The sequence below is a fragment of the Cinclus cinclus genome, chromosome 3 (assembly GCF_963662255.1).
Source record: "Cinclus cinclus chromosome 3, bCinCin1.1, whole genome shotgun sequence".
NCBI classification, from domain to species: Eukaryota; Metazoa; Chordata; class Aves; order Passeriformes; family Cinclidae; genus Cinclus; species Cinclus cinclus.
This window is the reverse complement of record NC_085048.1, coordinates 2,168,263-2,188,354: the sequence shown is the minus strand read 5'-3', so window position 1 is coordinate 2,188,354 and position 20,092 is coordinate 2,168,263. Positions and strand designations below refer to the sequence as shown.

At 46.3% G+C, this 20,092-nt stretch overlaps 1 protein-coding gene across 1 annotated transcript in view; it reads left to right on the top strand.

Moving 5' to 3' along the window:
- Positions 1-19,378, top strand: part of KIF13B (kinesin family member 13B) — a 118,523-nt gene extending 99,145 nt beyond the window's left edge. Inside the window, exons 37-41 of the mRNA XM_062489600.1 lie at positions 1,022-1,139; positions 1,430-1,563; positions 10,164-10,226; positions 11,706-12,687; positions 15,037-19,378. Of these exons, the coding sequence (XP_062345584.1) occupies positions 1,022-1,139; positions 1,430-1,563; positions 10,164-10,226; positions 11,706-12,687; positions 15,037-15,329 (1,590 nt within the window). The 3' untranslated portion in view covers positions 15,330-19,378. The remainder of the gene's footprint in view (positions 1-1,021; positions 1,140-1,429; positions 1,564-10,163; positions 10,227-11,705; positions 12,688-15,036) is intronic.
- The last annotated feature ends 714 nt before the right edge of the window (positions 19,379-20,092 follow it).

Sequence of the window (20,092 nt, the reverse complement as noted above, 5' to 3'; positions counted from 1 at the left end):
GCAAAACCAAGCCCTGTCCTGCATCCACATGAAATTTCCAACTGAGACACACCCTGGCCAGTCATTTGGAGTAATCATTGCAGATGAATTTCTAAATTCTTGTACCTAGCAAGATGAGAGAATTAGTAAAAAATGGACTTTGACACGTAGATTCTTGATGCTCAGACAGTGATGTGAAATAGTGGCCTGACAAAGCCAAGAGGCTTTGTCACTGAGCCAGGTTCTAGCTGTGAGTTTGAGAGGAAAGTTCCAAAACCACAGTGGACCTTTGTAAAAGCAAGAAAAATCACCCCTCGTGTGCAGAATGGTGTGGGGGATCCATGGGAAAACCCAATCAGAGAATCCTGGGATCTTGGGAGGGCAAAGGAGCTGCTCTCTTCTCTGTCACTGTGTCTTCCTCATCTGCATCAGGCTCTTGTAGGGCTGAAAATAATCTCGTTTCATCTTCAAAACCCTAACCCTAATCTTTTTTGTGGCTCCTGCTGTCCACAGCTTGGATATTGCAGCTTTCTCTTTCCCAGGCTGTCAGAAAACTCTGCGGTGCCTCAGTTGCTTCCTCTTGATGTGGTCAACTCCTCCTTTCTCTGACTCCAGGCACAAACATCCAGCCTTTAGGTCTTGTATTTCTTATCTTGCTTAAAGCTCTGTCCTCACCCTTTTTCCTGGTGCTGCTTCCTGTGTCTGCTCCTGAGTAGATACACAAAATATTCAGGAATTTAGGGCAAACAGTGCAAAAATATTTTCACTTGGTTGTAACGTCCTCAACTTCCAAAACACAGCAGCACGAGTGAGTGAAATATTACAGCCAAGAGGTCTAGAAATAAACTTTTTCTGTGCCTGTAGGCTGAGGGTGCTCATCTTTGCAGGCTGGGTCTGCCAACTAAAAGCACTTCTGGGGAGGGGTCTTTACTCAGCTCTGGCACTCTGAGCTTGGCAGAGGGGCTGTGCAGGGTGTGTCAAGATTGCTGTGCTCCTGCTATTGTGCTAACTTGGAAAAACATCCTTTTTTTTCCTGCTCTAGGGTCGATGGGAGAGTCAGCAAGATGTGTCCCAAGGTGCCACAAACTCCAGTAGAGGCATTAGCCCATCTCGTACCTCCCTGCCTGGCTCTGGGCAGCAAAACCATTCTCCTGATGCAGGTAAGGGCTCTTCTTCAGCTCAGAAAACTCCTGATCCAGGTAAGGGCTCTCCTAAAGCTCAGGGAACTTCCTGAATGTGGGGTGAAGTCACTGCACCTCCTGAGTGTCACAGAAAATCAGAGAGTGCTTTCCCTTGGCTAATTCTTTACCCACGGAAGTGGTCTTAAACTAAAAAGAAGTTTTTGAAATTTTTTTATCAAGGGTTTTGGGTCAGCTTTGGGTTTGTCCTTTGTTTCTCTTTATCCAAAGAATAACTGTTTTCATGTATTAATATATTTTTTTTCTAACAGGTATTGGTAGCCTGGCTGCTTCCTACCTGAATCCTGTCAAGTCCTTTGTGCCTCAGATGCCAAAGCTGCTGAAGTCCCTGTTCCCTGTTAGAGATGAGAAGAAGGGCAGGCAGAGCTCCCCCTTAGCACAGCAGGTAAAGCATTAAATCACCCACAAAATCCAATATTGGTGAGTGCTGCTGGGCTTGCTGGCAGAGAGCTGTTTTATAAAACTTGTTGCAGAGCAAATCAAGCTTTTAGGCACAGCAAAGCCTCGTGATCCATTTCCCCTCCATCCTGCCCAGGGATAGTGGAGCTGCTGGAACTTATTGACACACACTCAGCCCACTCGGCTTTCTACAAGTGCCAGCTCCACTCCCAGGGTGATTTATGGGCCTCCAACTCACAGCAACAATGGTGAAATTTATGAAGGGCACTTAGTGTTTGTGTATTGCCAGGAGGAAAATGTAATTCTATTTTTAATTCCTTATTTCATATCCCCTCCCTCCCACCCCTCGCCCCAACTTGTGTCACCTTTTACCATCTTTTCTGATGTACTTGGGTCTGTTGCTTTTGTTCATTCTTATCTATTCAGCATGTCATGGAAGAATTGGATCTCCTTTTTTTCTTTTTGGATGTTGGGCTGCAAAGCTCCCACCTGCTCCAGATATGGCTCCTGTGCTCTGAGCAGAAGTTGATGCGCAGTCAAGCTGACTGAAAAAACACTTCTGTCTTTTGAAAAAAGCTACCAGAAATAGAGGATCCCATTGTAAATCATAAAATCTCCTTCATTCGTGAGGCTGTAGTTTGTTTTATAAAGGAATATTTCCCTCTAGAGTAAATTTTGAAGGTTTAACAAACTGCTGTGAAGATTGATCTGGAGCCAGATCTTGTGTGAAAGTTTCTGAGAGTCCATTCTGTCCATGCTGGCTCTGCTCTCACTCTCTTCCTTTTCCTGGAGTTCTGGAAGCTCATCACTTAGTAACTCAGACTTTTCCTCACCTCTTGCCATGCAGGCAAACATTTTAAAGAATATCTTCCTCAAAACAAACCCTAAAATCCCTGAACAAATTTTTTTTTTTGGTGGATGAATCCAGGTATTTTGTTTGCTACAGCTCAACTCAAACAAGAACATCCCAGGTATACTGGAAGTTGTTTTGGCATAAGAGAAATACAGTAAAATATTAGATATAGCAAAAATAAATCTACTAACACTTGAATGTTTTTAAAAGTAATCTCTGGCATGTATAGCACAAATAAGAACGAAGCAGTTTTAAAATATTTTATCTCGATTGGGGATTCATTTTGCATTTTCATGTTGCCTTTTGCTTGGTGTTGAGGCTGGAACTGTACAAAGCTCCTCATCTATGAACTGTAGAGAATTAAAATGAAGGTGGTGACTTTCTTTAAAGGTATTTGGGTATGGAAGGATGCAAATAGGTGCTCTTACAATTGCAGTGAGAGCCTTTCACACCTTCTTGAATCCTCAGTGAATCAGTGAGAGCTGAGAGGGGAAAGGAGGCCTAATTTCCTGCCTCTAGTCTAACCACCTGTTCCCACTCCTTTACTGTTCAAGATCAGTCGTGGATGATTTGTCTAGGAATCAAGTTTTAAACTACGGAGACATCTTTTTAATGAGATTTTAGTTTATTTTATGGCTTACTATGGAAAGTCAACCCGGTCATGATCTCAGTGATTTTTAATAGGGGAGGAAATGCTATTAATGCTTTGTTTTTTTAAAAAATAAGAGGAATATGTGATGCTTCCATGCTTGCATTGGAGAGCAGCCCAGGGTTTCCATGACCAGTGGATCTGTGTAATATAATAAGATTATTCTCTACTTTCAATGGGACAAATCAGCTGTATTGCTAATGCACCTCCCTGGTTGGAGAGGTTTTACAAATTCCTTGCAGCTGTATCCGTAGGGAAATGGGGCTTCTTCACTGCTGTCAGCAGTCCCAGGAGATCATGGAATATCCTGAGGTGGAGAGATCCACAGGGATCATTGATCCAGCCCCTGGCCCTGCACAGAAACTCCAACAATCCCACCCTGTGCATCCCTGAGAGCACTGTCCAAACTCTCCTGGAGCTCTGGCAGCTTTGGGAATGTCCCCGTTCCCTGGGGAGATGTTCCAGTGTCCCAGCACCCTCTGGGGGAAAAACCTTTTCCTAATCCCAACCTAGGGAAAGAAAAGAACTGAAGGAATTGCTCCAGATTCAGCTTCAGCTTCTTCTGTACAGCACAAAAATAAAGAGGTGCCTTTGCAGCAAGTCTGGCTTTTGAAGATCACGAATATCCCATCCCATAATCTCTTGTGCTGCTTCTTTCTAATGGCCTGAGGATGCAAATGTGGGCAGAGGAGCTGAGCTGGAGGTGATGATGGATGACTGAGAGACACAGGGGGCTCAGGGGGTCACTGCCAGGCAGGCAGGCTGACAGAAATACCTGTGGAACTGGAGAAACTGTGCCAGGGAGAGGACACAAAAAAGATCTTTGTGATCCCCTGGGAATACAGAACAGCACCTCTAGGTCTGTGGGAGAAGGGAATTTCAGTGCACAGCGGCACAGAACATAAATGAGCATGCAGGGTGGGAGAAGGGGGTGGTAAAAAACTGTAAGGGACAGGCAAAGCCTAAAGGACTTTTTGGCTTTCATTGCAAAGGGATCTGATCCTTAAATGGGAGCTGCTGGAGTTTTGTTGCTGTAAATAATGTGGGAGAACAAGGTTCAGGAAGAGAAATGACAGAGGGGATGGAAGCTGAGATATGGGGAGATTCAGATTGGATTTTGTGAAGAGGTTCTTCCCCCAGAGGGTGTTTGGGCACTGGAACAGCTCCCCAGGGAATGGGGACATTCCCAAAGAGCTCCAGGAGTGTTTGGACAGTGCTCTCAGGGATGCACAGGGTGGTGTCTGTGGGGTGTCTAGCAGGGCCAGGGGTTGGACTGGGTGATCCTTGTGGGTCCCTGTCAGCTCAGGATATTCCATGACTCCATGAAAATCACATTTCCAGAGAATAGGACTGAACATTTTTCCAGGTTTGAAGTTCACCACAGTTATTCCAAGTGGGTGTGGTACCAAATCTCTGATCCTGTGCTGGTAAAAGGGGAGATCAGTTCTGATCAGTCATTATAAAAAATACACTTATAAAATTATTTTAGCAGCTTTTTATTTCAGTCCTGCCCATTGCTTAGAGCGGCATCAAAATTAAGGTGAGCGAGCCCACACAAAATTACCTTTGCAGAGGGATCTTCCCTTGTTTAGAGTGGTTACTTGAGCTTAAAAAAAAAAAAAGGCAGAGACATCCCAGTCAAGGTGGTGGCAGTGAACAAAATTGCTGTCTTTGACCTTCTGCTGCAAGTTTAGTAACTAATCTGGAGAATAATGAACCGCAATTAATGAAATCTGCTCTCGTATTCAAGTGTGTTTCTCAGACAGCACATAAAATAATTGAAAGAACTTCCTGCTCTCTAATTAGTTAGATTGAATTAATTTGGCATAACAGGATTCTTTATGTAACTTGCAGAACGGCTTCCGATGAAGCTGTTTATGTACCTAAAAGATTGGGTTCTGATGAAGCTGTTTATATACTTTAAAGTTAGAAAATGCCTATTTTCTCCTCTATCTGGTGCCTTTAAATTAATTGCCAGTAGTCTGTAAATAAAAAAAAAAAAAAGCCAACAATTTAGACCTTTCTCGATGGCTGGAATTGCTTTTTATTTTCCCAGCCTATTCTTGAAAAAGCTGAGAACCGCAAGAGTGCAAGATTTGGAGCCTTCTGACCCTCACTGCTCAAAATTTTTGCGTAAAATATGGAGGTGGAGGGAGAAGGAGAGTTTCATCTGTCTGTGCTTAATTATATTATGGAGGAATTAAAACTCATCTTTTTTATTCACATGCTGAGGCTTTCCCAGTGTGCACCAAGCAGAATTCCTGTTCTTTTCCTCTGTGACCCCGTGGCTCTCCAGGAACTGCCTGTGTAATCACATTTCAGGACATCACTGGGTGCTGACATTAAAAATGGACACACTAAATTCCAGTTTCTGGTTTTTTTGGCATTGCTGTGGCAGAAGGAAATTCCTGTGGCAAATTTGGTGAGTGGATTTTGGTCGCCTTCCTATCCAAGAATCTTTTTGGATGCTCTGAATTTTTTTTTGTTAGCACATGGCTTGCGAGAGCGATCTTGAGTCACAGATTTATTTAAAAAAAAAAAAAAGATAAACTCTTTTAATTTCCATACAATTCCTTTTTGCTTTATGGTGTAGCCACATGGAGAGGGCAGCAGTCACTTCTTTCTCTTCCACCTTCTGATGCAGACACAGAAATTAATCTTAAAAACTAATGAAATGCAGTTAATGAAAGGCTTTTTAAATAGACAAAACCCCTTCTCTGGCACTCCATTAAAAAATAAGAGTTTCATGGATGGGCCTGGTGCACTGTATAATTGCTAGAACTGACATTCCTTAATCAAATGTAAATAATATGGCCTTGGAGAACCTTCTTTAACATCTTGAAGGCTTTTTTTTTTTTTTTTCCCAGAGTTTCAAGTGAAAAATTATTTGGATGCTACAATCAGCAGAGCTCCACAGCAGAGCTCATGTGTCTCCTTGTGACTCAGTTGTTGGTGTTCTGATTTCTTTCTGAGCTCAATTTTCCCTGTCATCGTCAAATACAAATAGTTTTTGATGAGAATGAGTTTGGGAAACTGGCTTTGGAAGTTTCAAACCACAAGAATTTATAAACTGACTTAGAAATGGGTAAGAATTACTCCTTTAATCTGCCAGGACCTAGAAACGAGCTGCATAGGAAATGGTGTGGTTAATTTTGTGTAAGTTCTGCTAGAAATGGGGAATTCTGAAGTGTTATTACAGACTGAAGCGTTCCACATACAGAATGTGGAATAAGGGGGAGTTGTTTGGGTTAATATTTAAATGCAGAGTGTATTTAGAGAAGAAAATGAGCAAACACCAAAAAACTCAACAAATTAACTTGCACTGGATTTCAGATCTCATTGTGGAAGGCAGGAGATTTTATATTTGAGTAATTAATGACTTTGCCCTCTGTTTTAAAATAATTTTCAAGAGGAATATTGTTGGGGTGGAGGGGTACCTTTTAGAAATTGATTATTTTTTGGGGGTGCTTTGTACTAGGGAATTTGGAATTCTCCCTGAATTTCCGTGCAGTCCTTGTGGACGTATTTTATCCTGAGTGCTCCAAACTGATTTAAATCTCTATTTAATGAATTTAAATCTCTGTGCTGCTGCAGAAGTTCCCAGTAGCTGTTGTTAAATTGTGATGAGACCATAACACTGTCACAGTGGGAGGGTCCTTGGGCTCAGCTGCTCCCGTGTGGGCATGGAAAAGCAAAGAGAAGAGCAGTGGAATTTTGGGATATCGTCCCTTTAGGGTTGTATCAAACTTGGATAAACCATACACAGGGCAATTCTTGGCTGCACTGGCCTGATCTGTTCTCTTAAACGCCACTGAACTTTCTGCATATCAGGAGTTAATACTGAGGGATTTTCATCCAAGTGACACAAAATCAAAGGCTTTGCACTGAGGTCATCAGTCACTGCTGCCAGAGGCATTTCACAAAGTGTTTAATACCAAATGTGTTTTGCTGAGCTCTTGGAAGAGGTGGCTATTATATACACGTGGAATATATGGGATGAAAAAATGTTCATTCAGGATTAATGTGGGTGCCTCTGTAACTGGGCAGAGACACAAGTGCTTTTACTCCTCAGGCTCACCTGCGTGCCAGGTTGGGCTCTCTTTTGGTCACCTCAGAGTGTGCACAGTGACCTCTCAGTGAGCACAAAATGTGCACTTGTAGGGATCAAAGATTCATGGAATCACTGTGGAATCCCAGAATGGTTTGGGTTGGAAGGGACCCTAAAGCTCACCCAGATTAACCCTCTGCCATGGGCAGGGACACCTTCCACTAGCCCAGGTTGCTCCAAACGCTGTCCAGCCTGGCCTTGGGCACTTCCAGGGATCCAGGGGCAGCCACAGCTTCTCTGGGAAACCTGTGTCAGGGACTCACCACCCTCACAGCCAGGAATTTCTTCCCAGTATCCCACCCAAATCTCTACTTTTTTTAGTTTGAAGCCATTCCCTGTGTCCTGTCCCTCCATCCCTTGTCCCCAGTCCCTCTCCAGCTCTCCTGGACCCCCTTTAGGCCCTGCCAGGGGCTCTGAGCTCTCCCTGGATCCTTCTGTTCTCCAGGTGAACACCCCCAGCTCTCCCAGCCTGGCTCCAGAGCAGAGGGGCTCCAGCCCTTGGAGAAGCTCCATGGTCTCCTCTGGACTCTCTCCAGCAGCTCCACGTCCTTCTGCTGTTGGCCCCAGGGCTGGAGCAGCTCTGCAGGTGGGGTCTCACCTGAGAGGGACAGCATGCCCCCCTCCCCTGCTGCCCACACTGGGATCATCCCAGCTCTTGGGGGATTTCTGGGATGTGAGTGCACCCCCCTGGGGCATGTCCAGCTTCTTTATACCCTCATCATCTGCCTGCACAGAGCAGCAGCTCTTAGGAGAAGACAATCAAAGATGCTTTAAAGTGAAAAGCTTTCATGTTCTTCCTCACTCTGTGTTTTGTCAGCTTGGTTGAAGAAATTCTGCCAGAAATCACTATAAAAGGGTCATGTTTTGCCAGTGGATAAATAGAGACGTCGAGTTTAGCAGCCACTATCTACAAATATTTCATGATAGAATTTGGCTCTGGATCCAGAGATATTATTCATCCAACAATATCTTCCCAGCTAGTCCCAACACTTTGTTTTCAGGCTTCCCCCCTCCCCAAGGAATTGGACTGATTTTTACCCCACAGATCTGGTGTGGTGCCCCAGAGAGCATCACTGTTCCTGCCCAGCTGCTCCTTGTCACCACCAAAGCTGGGCAAGTGCCACCTCTCACAATTGCTTTTTTTCTCCCTGTTTTTCTAAACTTTGCTTGGCAAAGTTACTGAAGTTTTGGAGATCTGTCATGCTTTCAGGAGGAGAACTTGAGGAGGAGTGATTGAAGCCTAATGGTTTTCTTTCTTTTGCTGTGTGATACCAACTGGATTTTTAGATTTTTGTGGATATGCAGGCTGTAAAACTGGAGGTTTTGGAGTGATAAAAAACCCAAACAAATGCTTTACACTGTTTATTTGGTTTAGAGGGAGAAAAGGGAATCAGAGGAACTGAGAAATCGCTTTAAATACTTTTCCTTATTCCAATTCTGAGTGCTTATTTCTGGGTAATAAGGCTGGACAAATATTATAAAACCTAAACTTTGTAGGGTTTCTCGACTGGTTTATTCTGATCCATCTGCTTCCTGGAGCCCCAGGTCCTGACCCAGTGAGGATCTCAAAATGCACAAACTTGTGCACACAAAACAAAGCCAGTTTGCTCTGAAGCCCATTCCAGCGGTGAATTTTGATTTAGCAGGTTTAGGAACAAGCAAAAACCCCTCCTCTCCTGCTTCCTGTTATTGAACTGGGGCTTTAATGTCTTCAAAAAGTTTATTTGGGTCCATGGTGACCCTGTTGGGGTTTTGTTCATTTTCTGTGTTTTTATTTTCTACCTTGAACCACCTTGGTTTTTAATGCCTGGCAATTTTTGTATAAATAAAAGCTGTTCTTCTCTCCCGTGTTTATTCCTCTTGAGGGCAAGTCATATTCCTGCTTTACTGGGCTTAGAAAGGGTGCAAGAGGAGGTTCCTCACTCTTCAGCTGGAAGGTTTCAGTGCTTTAAACAGAATGTTGAGTTCTGGGAATCACTTGTCTGGGAGCTGAGCACTGCCTGTGTGTTTCTACAGAAGGAATCCTTGAGTCCCTTGGAAAAAAATAAAAAATAAAAGCAGGCAGCTCCCAAACTGTGTAAAGTGTCTGCCTTAAGGAGCTCTTCCCCTCAAAGTCTGAACCTGCCCTTGCAGTGCATTATTTAACAGTGCTCAAGAGATTTTTCTGCCTTTTTCTCCTCTCTCCTTCTCTTCATGCTTCCATTTCCCAAGGCTCTGCACTGATCTGGTGGTTCCTTCCCCTCCTGTGTGACAGCCCAAGCTGACAGCATAACCTAAGATTTATATCAGGTGTCACAATGTGCTGCTGGGGTCTCAGAAGAGGGATTATATCAAATCTGCAATATAAAAACCTGAATATGGAGCAAGTGAGGGCTGTTTATTGTCAGTGTCTGCGTGTCCAGCCCCGTGCAGCAGGCAGTGGGAAAGGGGATGCACAGACCTGGATTCTGCCTTGCTTTTTGAGTTAAAGCCAGTAATGCTCAGATCCAAGCTGAATTTTGGAACTGGAAAAGGGGAAAGAGTTCTGGAGTTCAAACCATAGATCCTTCAAAGTAAAGGCCTCAAAGATCATCATTTCCAGCACCACCCCCATGGTCAGGACCAATCCGTGTCCTCAAGTGACACATCTAGAAGTTTTTGAGCACTTCCAGGGATCCAGGGGCAGCCACAGCTTCTCTGGGCACCCTGTGCCAGGCCTGCCCACCCTCACAGGGAGCAATTCTATCCTAATATCTAACCTCAATCTTTTTTTACCTTAAAACTAAAAACTGTTCCCTCTGCCTGTGTATAAAGCCTCTCTCCCTCTTTTTTTGACAAACTCCATTTCAAGTACTTAAAGCGTGGTTTAGTTTTTCGTCCTTTCATGACACAGGTTTGCTTAGGATCCCAAAATTTCAAATACCAGCTTTAACATTTACCAATTTGCCAGTGCTTAATCCTTTCATTGAAGGATTCTCTTCATTTCCCTCCCCCCAGGCTGTCCCACGAATTATGGTTCAGTCAGCCAGTCTGGATGCCAGTGCTGCAAGGATAAAACAGGTGAGCACGTCCCAGGATGTGAGGATACAATTTTTATATTCACCTGCCAGAGGTGCCCAAAGCATCAGCTGCTTCCAACCTGTTGCACTTGTGCTGCTGCCACGCTGTGAGACATTAAAATTCTGCTGGGTGTTTTAGGTCCTGGTAAAATCTCCTCTCCTATTCCTGATTACATTTTGATATTTGAAAGCATTAGCAGATAATTAGCTGAAATTTAGCTGGTTTGCTGCTTTAAAAGGAAAATTTCTAGGCTCTGACAGTGTCTGTGAGCAGGATGTGGCTATTCTAAGGGTGGAGCTTAATTCCCCATTTTGCCATGATATCATGGAAAAACTCTTGCTAAGCTGGAGAGAAAATAGAGCCTGTGATCTCCCACTTTCCAGCAGAACTTCAGTCTCTTGAGCAGCACATCAGCTTCCTCCCACTGTGCTTTTATTGTCTTAAAAAACTGTGTTATCCAGAGGGAAAATCCAGAGAAAGAACAAAGCTCCTGAGTCCACATGGACGCCACCCTTGCCATAGGAAAGTGAACAATATGTTTTTAATCTGCTGGAATGTTTTGTATTTTTTTTTAAATCGCATTTCACTTAGCAGTAGCAAACCTTTGGTTCTGAATTTCTAATAATCCAGTCAAATCCCTCTTTCTTCAAATGCTGCTTAAGTTTCCAGTGAAAAGACATTTTGGGAATAAGCTGAAAATCCTGTAGTTTGGGACACTCAACCACTAGATGGGAGAAATCACAAAATGGTGAATAATGAACAAAAATGTTCACCTGAGACAGGATTTGTTCAAATCTGCCCTTCTCCAACCTCTTTCCCCCCCCACCCCCCTTCCTGTTAGGACTCTCCCCCCTCCCTCCTTCCCAAAGAGATTTAGAGACATCCTAATCTTTTAGAGTACATGTGCTGGCAAAAGATATTGATCTATCAGATTTAGGAAACTTTACAGCCAAGAAATACATCACTGAAATGGGCTGTTAATCTCATGAGGTGCAGTTAATTTCATCCTCTGGAAGTGCGAGGTGCTGGTGGCACTGAGGTGGGAATGGCATTTGGAAATGGGGACAGAAATGACAGTTTAGGTGCAGGGGGATGATTTATCCACCCAGAGAGTTGAGCCAAATAACTGTGAGAGACTTATGGATCACAGCTAGTACCCATTCCATATAAATCCTGCTGTTCAAACAGCAAATGACCATTCCTGTTATATAAATAATTTTTCAGTAAATATTGGGGAACGTATTTCTTGGGGGTTGATATTTCCCTTATTAATGGAAGGAGTGAGCTGACAATCCTCCCACGCTGGCAGGGCTGACTTGGGATCAGCTTCCATCTTCTGGAGATGGCAGCTACACAGGGATTTAGATAAGCTCAAAGCCTTGCTGCTTCCCAGAGGTCTGGTATCTGTGCTTTTAGCCCAGATTCTGGATTTTATTTTGGATAACAGAGCCCCGTGTTCCCTCTCCCCCTGCGTTTCAGATGAACCAAGAGGAAGCAGCAAAGCAGCCACTGGAAACTGTGGTGCAGACGCCTGAGGTGGACAAGAGTCTGGAGAAGACACCCAAAGTGCCTTTGCAGCAGCCCACAGGGGACAGCCAGGCCCAGGACTGCCAGGAGGGACCTCCAAGCCCCCTAAGTGAAGCCTCCAGTGGGTATTTTTCCCACAGTGTCTCCACAGCCACCCTCTCCGAGGCCCTGGCAGCGGGAAGCGACGCTGTGGCTCAGCCAGGAGGTCCAACACCTGCAGGGAGTGACTCCCCTGCTCCTGCAGTGGCTCAGGTCCCTTCTGACGTGCAGGGACACTCAGACAGGGCTTCTGAGAGCTCTCTGGCCACAAAGAGGGAAAATCCCCCCACCTTCTGCCTTCCAAGTGCTCCCCCCAGACCGAGGGACGTCTCCGAAGTCAATGGAAAGTCTTGCACTTCTCCTTGTCCCAGCGAGCAGGGGAACGATGCCTCTGCAGCCACTGATGCAAAATCTTTTCTCTCTACCTCCACTCTGAAGCAGTCAATATCCAAACAACCACTGGAGTCAGCAGGACAAGCCAGGAAAAAAGAAACATATTCTGGGGCTTCGGAACTGGATTGTCCCAAAGCTCATCCTGACCAGCCCAGCGCTGCAGCCTCCCCCTTCAAAATCCAGAGGGTGAAGACATCAGAGCTGAGATCCTTTACAAGCATGCTGGGATCAGATCCCACGAGTTCCCTGGGCACAGAAGAGCAGCAGGAAGGAGAAAAGAGCTCATCCAGTGCCCGTGGACTGAACCACAATGGGTCAGAGACAGCAGAGGAAAAACTGGAGGTGATTTCTGACTCCGAAGATGGCAACGAAATTCCTGAGTGGCTGAAGGAGGGAGAATATGTCACAGTTGGCACGAATAAGACAGGCACTGTTCGATACATCGGGCCCACAGACTTCCAGGAAGGAACGTGGGTTGGTGTGGAGCTGGATTTGCCTTCAGGTAAAACATGCCCTGGATCAGGTGGGAAGCAGCTGGCATGTCCCAGCTGGCAGAGCTCATCAAAAAGCTGATTTTTGGGGGGGTTTATTACCTACTATGGGTATATTGCTCATTGCAGGGGGCATTTTGAAAAAGGAAATGTAAAAGGTCTTCCCTGCTGTCACCTTTTTCCAAACCTGCTCTCACTCCCAACCCCTTTGAGATCCCAACCATTCTGTGATCCCTGACTGTCTCTTTTCAATAATTTCTTTTGGCTTCTTACAGTGGAAGTAGGAATGAGGATTCCTTTTCCATGCATTTTGGTAAGCAGTAGCTGCAGGAGACAGGCCTTGTGTCCATATGATTCTCTTCTGGGGCTTCTGCTGTGAGAATGTGTTCAAAGCACAACAGGAGTTGTGGGATTTAGCTCAAAGGGACATTCAGGCTAAATGAGTTGGAAAATCTCTTGATAGTTATTAAGAGGTAATAGGATTTTATTTTAAAATAAGCTTTAAAATTGTGAAGGACTATTTCTGTATATATATATATATATATATATATGTATATATATTTGCACACACACACATGTATACATACATGCTGTTATATATGTGAAAAGCAGTGGGAAATAATCATCCACTGACCACCAGGTCATACAGATAATTTGAGATTTCTTCCACCATCTCATTTGTCACCCCTGCCTGACTCTTAACCTGTACAGCTGTGGAACTCCCAGAATTTAGGGTTTCCAAGATTTGTATGGAGACCAGGGTGCAGTTCCTGGAGAGGCTGCTGCTGTTCCTGTGCTGTTGATGTGGGAATAAGGTGTCTCCAGCACAAGAGGAAAGGAAGATCATGGCTGGGATTTGATCCCTGCTGGAGTCCAGGCTTCCCACCTCCTTTGCTCTCCAGGAGCAGGCAGGACTGGGGGAAGTCAGAGAGTTCCAGTGGAAAATCCAGGAGAGGTACAGTGGCAGTGGGAGAATTTGGGTTACCCAGGGCACGTAAAACTCCTTACTCCAATGCTTTTAGCCAAGTGCAGCATTCCCAGGCTGGGTGGTGAATCAGCACATCCCAGAGAGCCTGCACTCCTCCCTGCTGAACATTTCCCTGGGGTTGGAGCAATTCATCCAGCTAAGCACTGTCCAGGATCCAGAGCTCCCAAATCTCCCTGTGCCCCCTGTGCTCATCAGAGCTGAACTGCAGTGACTTCCCAGCTGCTTTCAGAGAACTCTCTGGAGTTTTCCATGCTGTAAAGCGAACTGGAGCTCTTGACACTTTTGCAAGCTGTAGTAGTTCCTCAATCCTGGATTTGTGCCTCATTTGAAAAAAATAAGTATATATTTACAGATTCATTTCAGTTTTGGGAGGTCACCTTCCCTGTCAGGCTGCTCCAGTGCTGATTCTGTTTGCACATCCCGGTAAGCAGCAATGTCCATGGAAAAGTCAGGAGATTTTTGGCCTGCTGAGGACTCAGCTGCTGATGTTGCTGGAATTTCTTTCCCCCTTCTGTTTCGACAAGAATTAAGACCCTGATTTGCTGGAGCATATCTTGCTTCTGACACATCTGGGGCTTCACCTGGGGAATGTGGTCACAAAGTGGTGTCTTTGTCACACTGCAGACAGGGACAGAACTCCAGGGACATGGGAAGTCCAAATCCTGGCCACGTGAGGGTACATCAGGACCAAGGTGCTGATGGTGGAAGGGAGAAGGAAACACCCCAAAACGCCAAAGGGGTGACTTTGTGTCATTTAAAGAGCTGTTGGATCTTTCCACCTTCCCTTTATAGATGGGACCAATCCCTGAACAGTGATCTTGAGAATGTTAAATTATCTAAAACAAGAAATAGGAAGATCTCAACAGCAGCAGCATAAAGAAATGATCCTTCCTGTTCCGTGGAGTGTTTATGACTTGGCAGGAGTGACAATCCTCAGCTTCAAACATCAGCTCAGAAAGCCAAAAGTTCTGCTTTCCCTTCCTTCCTGGTACTTTGGTAATGGAACTGATTATTTACTGCTTTTGGAGAAATTATAGAGCAAGTGGGAAGGAAGGTGTCGTGTTCAGAGTCACTCTCCACGCAGTGGCCTTGCTGGGGTTCAGCAGGGAAGTTTCACCTCCTGCCTTTCGTCATTCTCCCTCTCCCCATTTCCCCTGGCCTCTTCTCTGGGTGCAGTAGCACCAATTTGCACAGCACAAAACCCATTTTGTAGGAAAAAAAACCCCTTCCCTGTGAGGTTGCCACATCCCTGGACGTTCCCAAGGCCGGGCTGGAGCACCGGGCCTGCGGCAGGTGCCGGGGTTGGAAGGGGATGGGATTTAACATCTCCCATCCCAAACCAGCCCGTGACTCCCTGGTTCTCTTGTGGCAGGCAAGAACGACGGCTCCATCGGAGGGAAGCAGTATTTCAGGTGTAACCCAGGCTATGGATTGCTGGTGAAGCCGGGCCGGGTGAGGAAGGCCCCGGGCCCGGCGCGGCGCCGCAGCTCCGGCCTGAGGCTGCAGGGAGCGGCCGCCTCCGACAGCAGGAGGAGCGGGAACTTCTCCGGCTCTGCCTCCAACCTGGCCTCCCTCACAGCCCTGGCCAAGGCAGAAGGGGGATCCGCGTTGAGACTGGAGAAGAGCCAGAAAAACGCAGAGAACAGGAAATCCTGGGCAAACTGAGAGATCCCAGCCCAGCGAACGCCCTGGGACGCGGCCCAGGGGAGCCGGCGGCTTTGGGGAAGCAAAACCACCCATCCCAGCTTCCAGCTGGTGGCAAACACTAATGAAGGGTTTGTTCTCTCTGCTCTGGGTGATTGACACGATAATTCTTTGCCTCGTCGTGGTGCTGGATCCTTCGTTTCCTGTCCCAAGTCCTGACGCCTCCGGGGGCAACCGATGGCAGCCGGGGCTGGGTGGGTGTAATGAGCTCCTTCTGTTCCTCCTTCCAGAGGAAAATTGGTCAAACCAACAGCACAGCTTCCACTGAAACCTCCCCAGGCGCCAGTGCTTCCCTCGAAGCGCAGGGCAGTTCCTGAAGAACCTCCCCAAAGCAGCAGCTCTGCTGTAATTCCGTAGGAACTGTGTCAGTATCGTGTAATCCACCGTGAAAGGGCGAGGTGGGAATGATTCCAGACAGGCAGAAAAGTGAAAGTAGAACTTGAGGATAAAGAACCCCCAAAGTCCCTTTATTTAAAGAAGCAGCAGCCCTTGGGTTATGTGGTGGGACCAGTGCCTGTTTGGATCACTGCCCTGTTACCCCACTCTCCAGCAGTGTGGTCTTCCCAGCTGGTTTGTTGGGAATGGGAGAAAGGCCATGGCCAGCTCTGTTCTTTTGCTGATTTTTGATCCTTTAATGTTTGCTCTCACCATGACAGGATCCCCTCTCTCAATTGCCTCAGAGTGGCAGGACCTTCCCCTCGGTTCCTCCCCGTGGGCCGAGAGGGTTTTTGCAGAGGTGTCAGCACTGAAGTTCTTCCCTGATCCCACCCAGCCTTTGGAGACATTTGGAATTTTGCCAAGCAGGGGTTTTCTGTCCTCATAACAGGATCAATCCAGTCTATTTATTTTTATTTATTCTTTTAAAACATGAAATGTTTGCGCTTTACAATCATCCCCCACCTGGTGCTGCACAGAGGAGCTCTCCCAGCACCATCCTGAGCACCTATCCAAATAGGAGGTGTCTCTGTGGTTCCCAAAACCAGCCTCTCTCTTGGAAAGGGGGATGTTTGGGCTGGCTTTTATAAAACTTGATTTTATTTGTGGCTGGTTTTTAGCTGCCTGTGGCACAGGGGATATATCCCTGTCTGTGTGTCCATGCACAGTTCAGCCAACACTTGTTTTCCTATCAGATCCTGAAAAGCCACAGATTTTTCTATCCTGAGCTGTTTATATCTTGTTTAGTCATCATGGGGGGATTGGACAGCCTGAGCAATAAATGTTTTAGCTATGTGGGGACTATTTAGGATGCTAAATTAATGATTAAACTTTAATATCTCTCCAGTTGCTGCCCATGGGTATCCAAGTGCCTTAAACATCTGGTTCCGAGGTCCAAGGGAAAGCTCCATTGGCATCAAAGGAGATAGGGATGCTTAGTGAAGGAGATAATTATGCTGATTTACTGTAATTAATATCATTTATGCAGAAGGAATAAAATTAAAATAGAAACTAATCTGTAGCAGAAATAAGTGGGCTGGGTTCCGATGCAGCCTGCGTAGAGCTGCCAGGGGTTGTGTATCCTTCCAGCTTGGTGTAAGTAGTTTCAGTGTTTCCTAAATTTTCCTCAAGAAATCTTAATATAAAATGTACAGAGCAGCTTTTAAAAGATATTTTTAGTGTACAGTTTTCCCTCTTTTCCCTTCGCACAAAGCTCCTGACCATCCAAGCCCTCATGGGGGAGGAATTTGGTAGTAAAGGATTTGGATGCTGAAATCCTGGGTTTTAAAATTAAAACCGGTTTTATGGACACCACCCATACAGTGAAACTCTTAATTTTGGGGTCTGAGGAGTCTTGCCAATGAAAGACCACCCATTAATTGATTTGATGCCTCTTAAACTGCCTTGTTGGTCCTCTGAACTCCACCCTGACCGTGTTTTTAATTGCACTTTGTTCTGATGTGCTGCCGGAAGAAGCTGATGTGAAACAGCCCCTCCCTGGAGTTTTTGAGTGTTTTTAGTCTCAGCATTTCAGATACTTGGATTTAGGGATGTCTTTTAAAACTCCTCCGTGTCTGCTCAGCTGCCCCTTTTGGGGGAGATGCAAAGGGAGGAACCTCCAAATCCTTTTGAAGCCTCTTCTCTTGTGCTGCTGTCTGGGAACGCAGGATTTCCCCAGGACCCATGGAAAGTCCAGGCTGCAGGAGAGAAGGGAAGGAGCAGAAGGAGCCGAGTTGGTGCTTCCCTGTTTCTGCTGCTGGTTATAAACTCCTCTGGCCTGTTTGGGCTCCAGCCCTGGCCGTGGTTTGGTGCCTGCATGCCTGGGACATGGAGGCTGATCCGACGGATCCGGGCTGGATTCCCTCTGCTCCCACCCCCAGCTGTGTTGCAGAACCACGGAGAGGGGTGTGAAGGGTGCTTTGAGCAGCCTGCACCTGCTGCCTCCTCTGGGATGACTTGTCCTGGAAGGAAATCTGTGCAGTAGGGCTGGCATGATTCCAGGAATCCAGTGGGAATGAAGAGCAGGAGGAGCCCACGGTGCCTTTGTGGAGGGAGGACCTTGCTCAGAGCTCTCTTGGTTTTCACCATTTCCTCTGACTTTGGAAAGAAAACCTTCCCTCAAATTGCACCTTAAAATAACCCTGATGTAGCACGAGCTCCAGAAAGCAAAAAAACATCCAATTTGGCCATGAGGGTGTTCCCAGGGGATTCCCTGACTCTCTCCTGCTCCCTCACAGCTTTCCTGGGCACGTGAGGTCTGTTCTAAAGGTATTTTTCAAATTTTTCGCACAGTGAGTGCACATTCCTCTACTCAAAGCCATCTGTTACTTCACCCCAGCTAAGCCAACTAACCAGAAAAGAGGTAAGAATTATCATGGAGGTAATAGTATCTTTTTTTTACTGATAATATGATAAAAACTCTACTCTCAGCCTAAAGGAGGAGGTGCTCTTAACTGGAACCACCCAGCACTGAGGCTGGTGTGTGAATAGCTATGCAGATTTTTCCAATATTTTCGTGCACTTTATAGGGAAGAAGAAGATTTTAATGCAGGAGAGTGTCAATTTTATCAAGTGTCTCATCTCCGGTGTCTCTTGGGGTTCAGTCCAGCTGGCTGCATCCCTGAATTGTGGGTGGGTCTCAGATTCTTGGAAATTGGTGCTGGTGGGTTGGAAAGACTCCATCAGCCCTCCCCCCCCCCGTGTTTGCAGGGCTGGGGGTCCCTGCTCCCCACCGGGTGTCTGTGCCACCAAGGCAGCCAAGAGGAGGCTGCTCAGAGGGATTTTTTGGGGTTTTCTCAAGCCAAGCCACACCTTTTTCCTGTGTTAGGTTCAGCTCTTGAGGTGTTTTGATCTCAATGTCCAAAATCAAGCCTGTTCACCCCGAGACTTTGGCCCTTTGCTGTTCCATGACGTTGAGTTGAGGAAAACAAGCAGAAGTAAATCCTGTTTAGTGAGACCACCCTTGAACAGAGGGGTTTGTCCATGGCTGAGGTGGAATTTCCAACACCCCTGTGCTCTCCTACAAAGACAGAACCCCTTCATTCCTCCCCACAGTGGTGGAGTCCCACCCAAGGGGGGCCTGGGTGTTGTCCAGCCCTGTGGAGCCACCGGAGCGGTGTCCAGTGATGCTCCCGTTGTCCCTCTGCCAGTTCCTCCAGTTCTTTGCACAAGATTTCCTTTTCCCAGTGCCTTATCCCGGGGCCAGCAGCTGTGGGCGAGGGCTGGGTGGCCTCGGGGTGCCTGGATTTTAGGGAATGAGGCAGTGAGGGACAATGTGGGCTGGTGACACTCCACCTCAGTGGGGTCACGGTCAAGCGTCTTGTTCCTCAGTCCCCGGTATCCATCTTTGGTTTCTGCCCTCTCCACCGTTCCCCTGGAAGCTGATCCCAGCTCGTGTGTCCCTGCCAGGGGCAGACACTGCAGGGGCTCCGTGTACTTTAAATGAGCTGAAATCCAAAGAGACTTTGTAATGAGCTGTAAAGTTTTTAATTATTTCTGTACCATACTAAATGACTGTAATATTGTATCATACGTGCGATGCCGCCTGCAGGACCTGAATAAATGTCTTCTTTAGAGCTGGGATGTCTGTGCTTTGTTGTTCCAGTTAGTGGCACCAAAATGTTTAGAATCGGAATAGCTCAGGTTGGAAAAGCTTCCAAAATTGATTCCCAGCACTGCCAAGGCCACCACTGATCCCTGTCCCCAAGTGCCACATCCTCATGGCTTTTAAATCCCTCCGGGGATGTTGATTCCAGCATGTCCTGGGCAGCTGTGGCACTGCCCTGTGGCACTGCCTGACCATCCTTCTGGGGAAGAATTTTTTCCTAATGTCCACAGTGGGATGAGGATCCCAAGGACTTCTCTGCCTCGTTCCAGGTTGGTCTGTAGGGAGGTCAGTGCCTCAGGGAGCTGCCACAACCAACCCCGCCAGCCCAAAAAGGCCTTGGTGTGATAAGACCCCCCCTCAACATTTCGTTATGTCCTCAAAACCCCCTGCCTGGGCCATATAATTTCCTTTCTCTTTGGCACCATTTCTCTCCCAAATGGGGCTCCATGTTGGAAACAACAGGCAGTGTTTGACTGGGATTATTTTGTGTAGTTTTTCAGTTTATCTTGGCTTTTTCCTAAAGCAACAAACACTGCGTTGATCTCCCCCCATCCCCACTGAAGCTCAGCGAGCAAAGGATATTTTTATCAGCACTGTCTTGCAATCAGCACACGAAAACAGCTTTTTTTTTTTTTTTTCTTTAAAGCCACTTCCCTTTTATGTTTTACCTACTGAAAGAAAA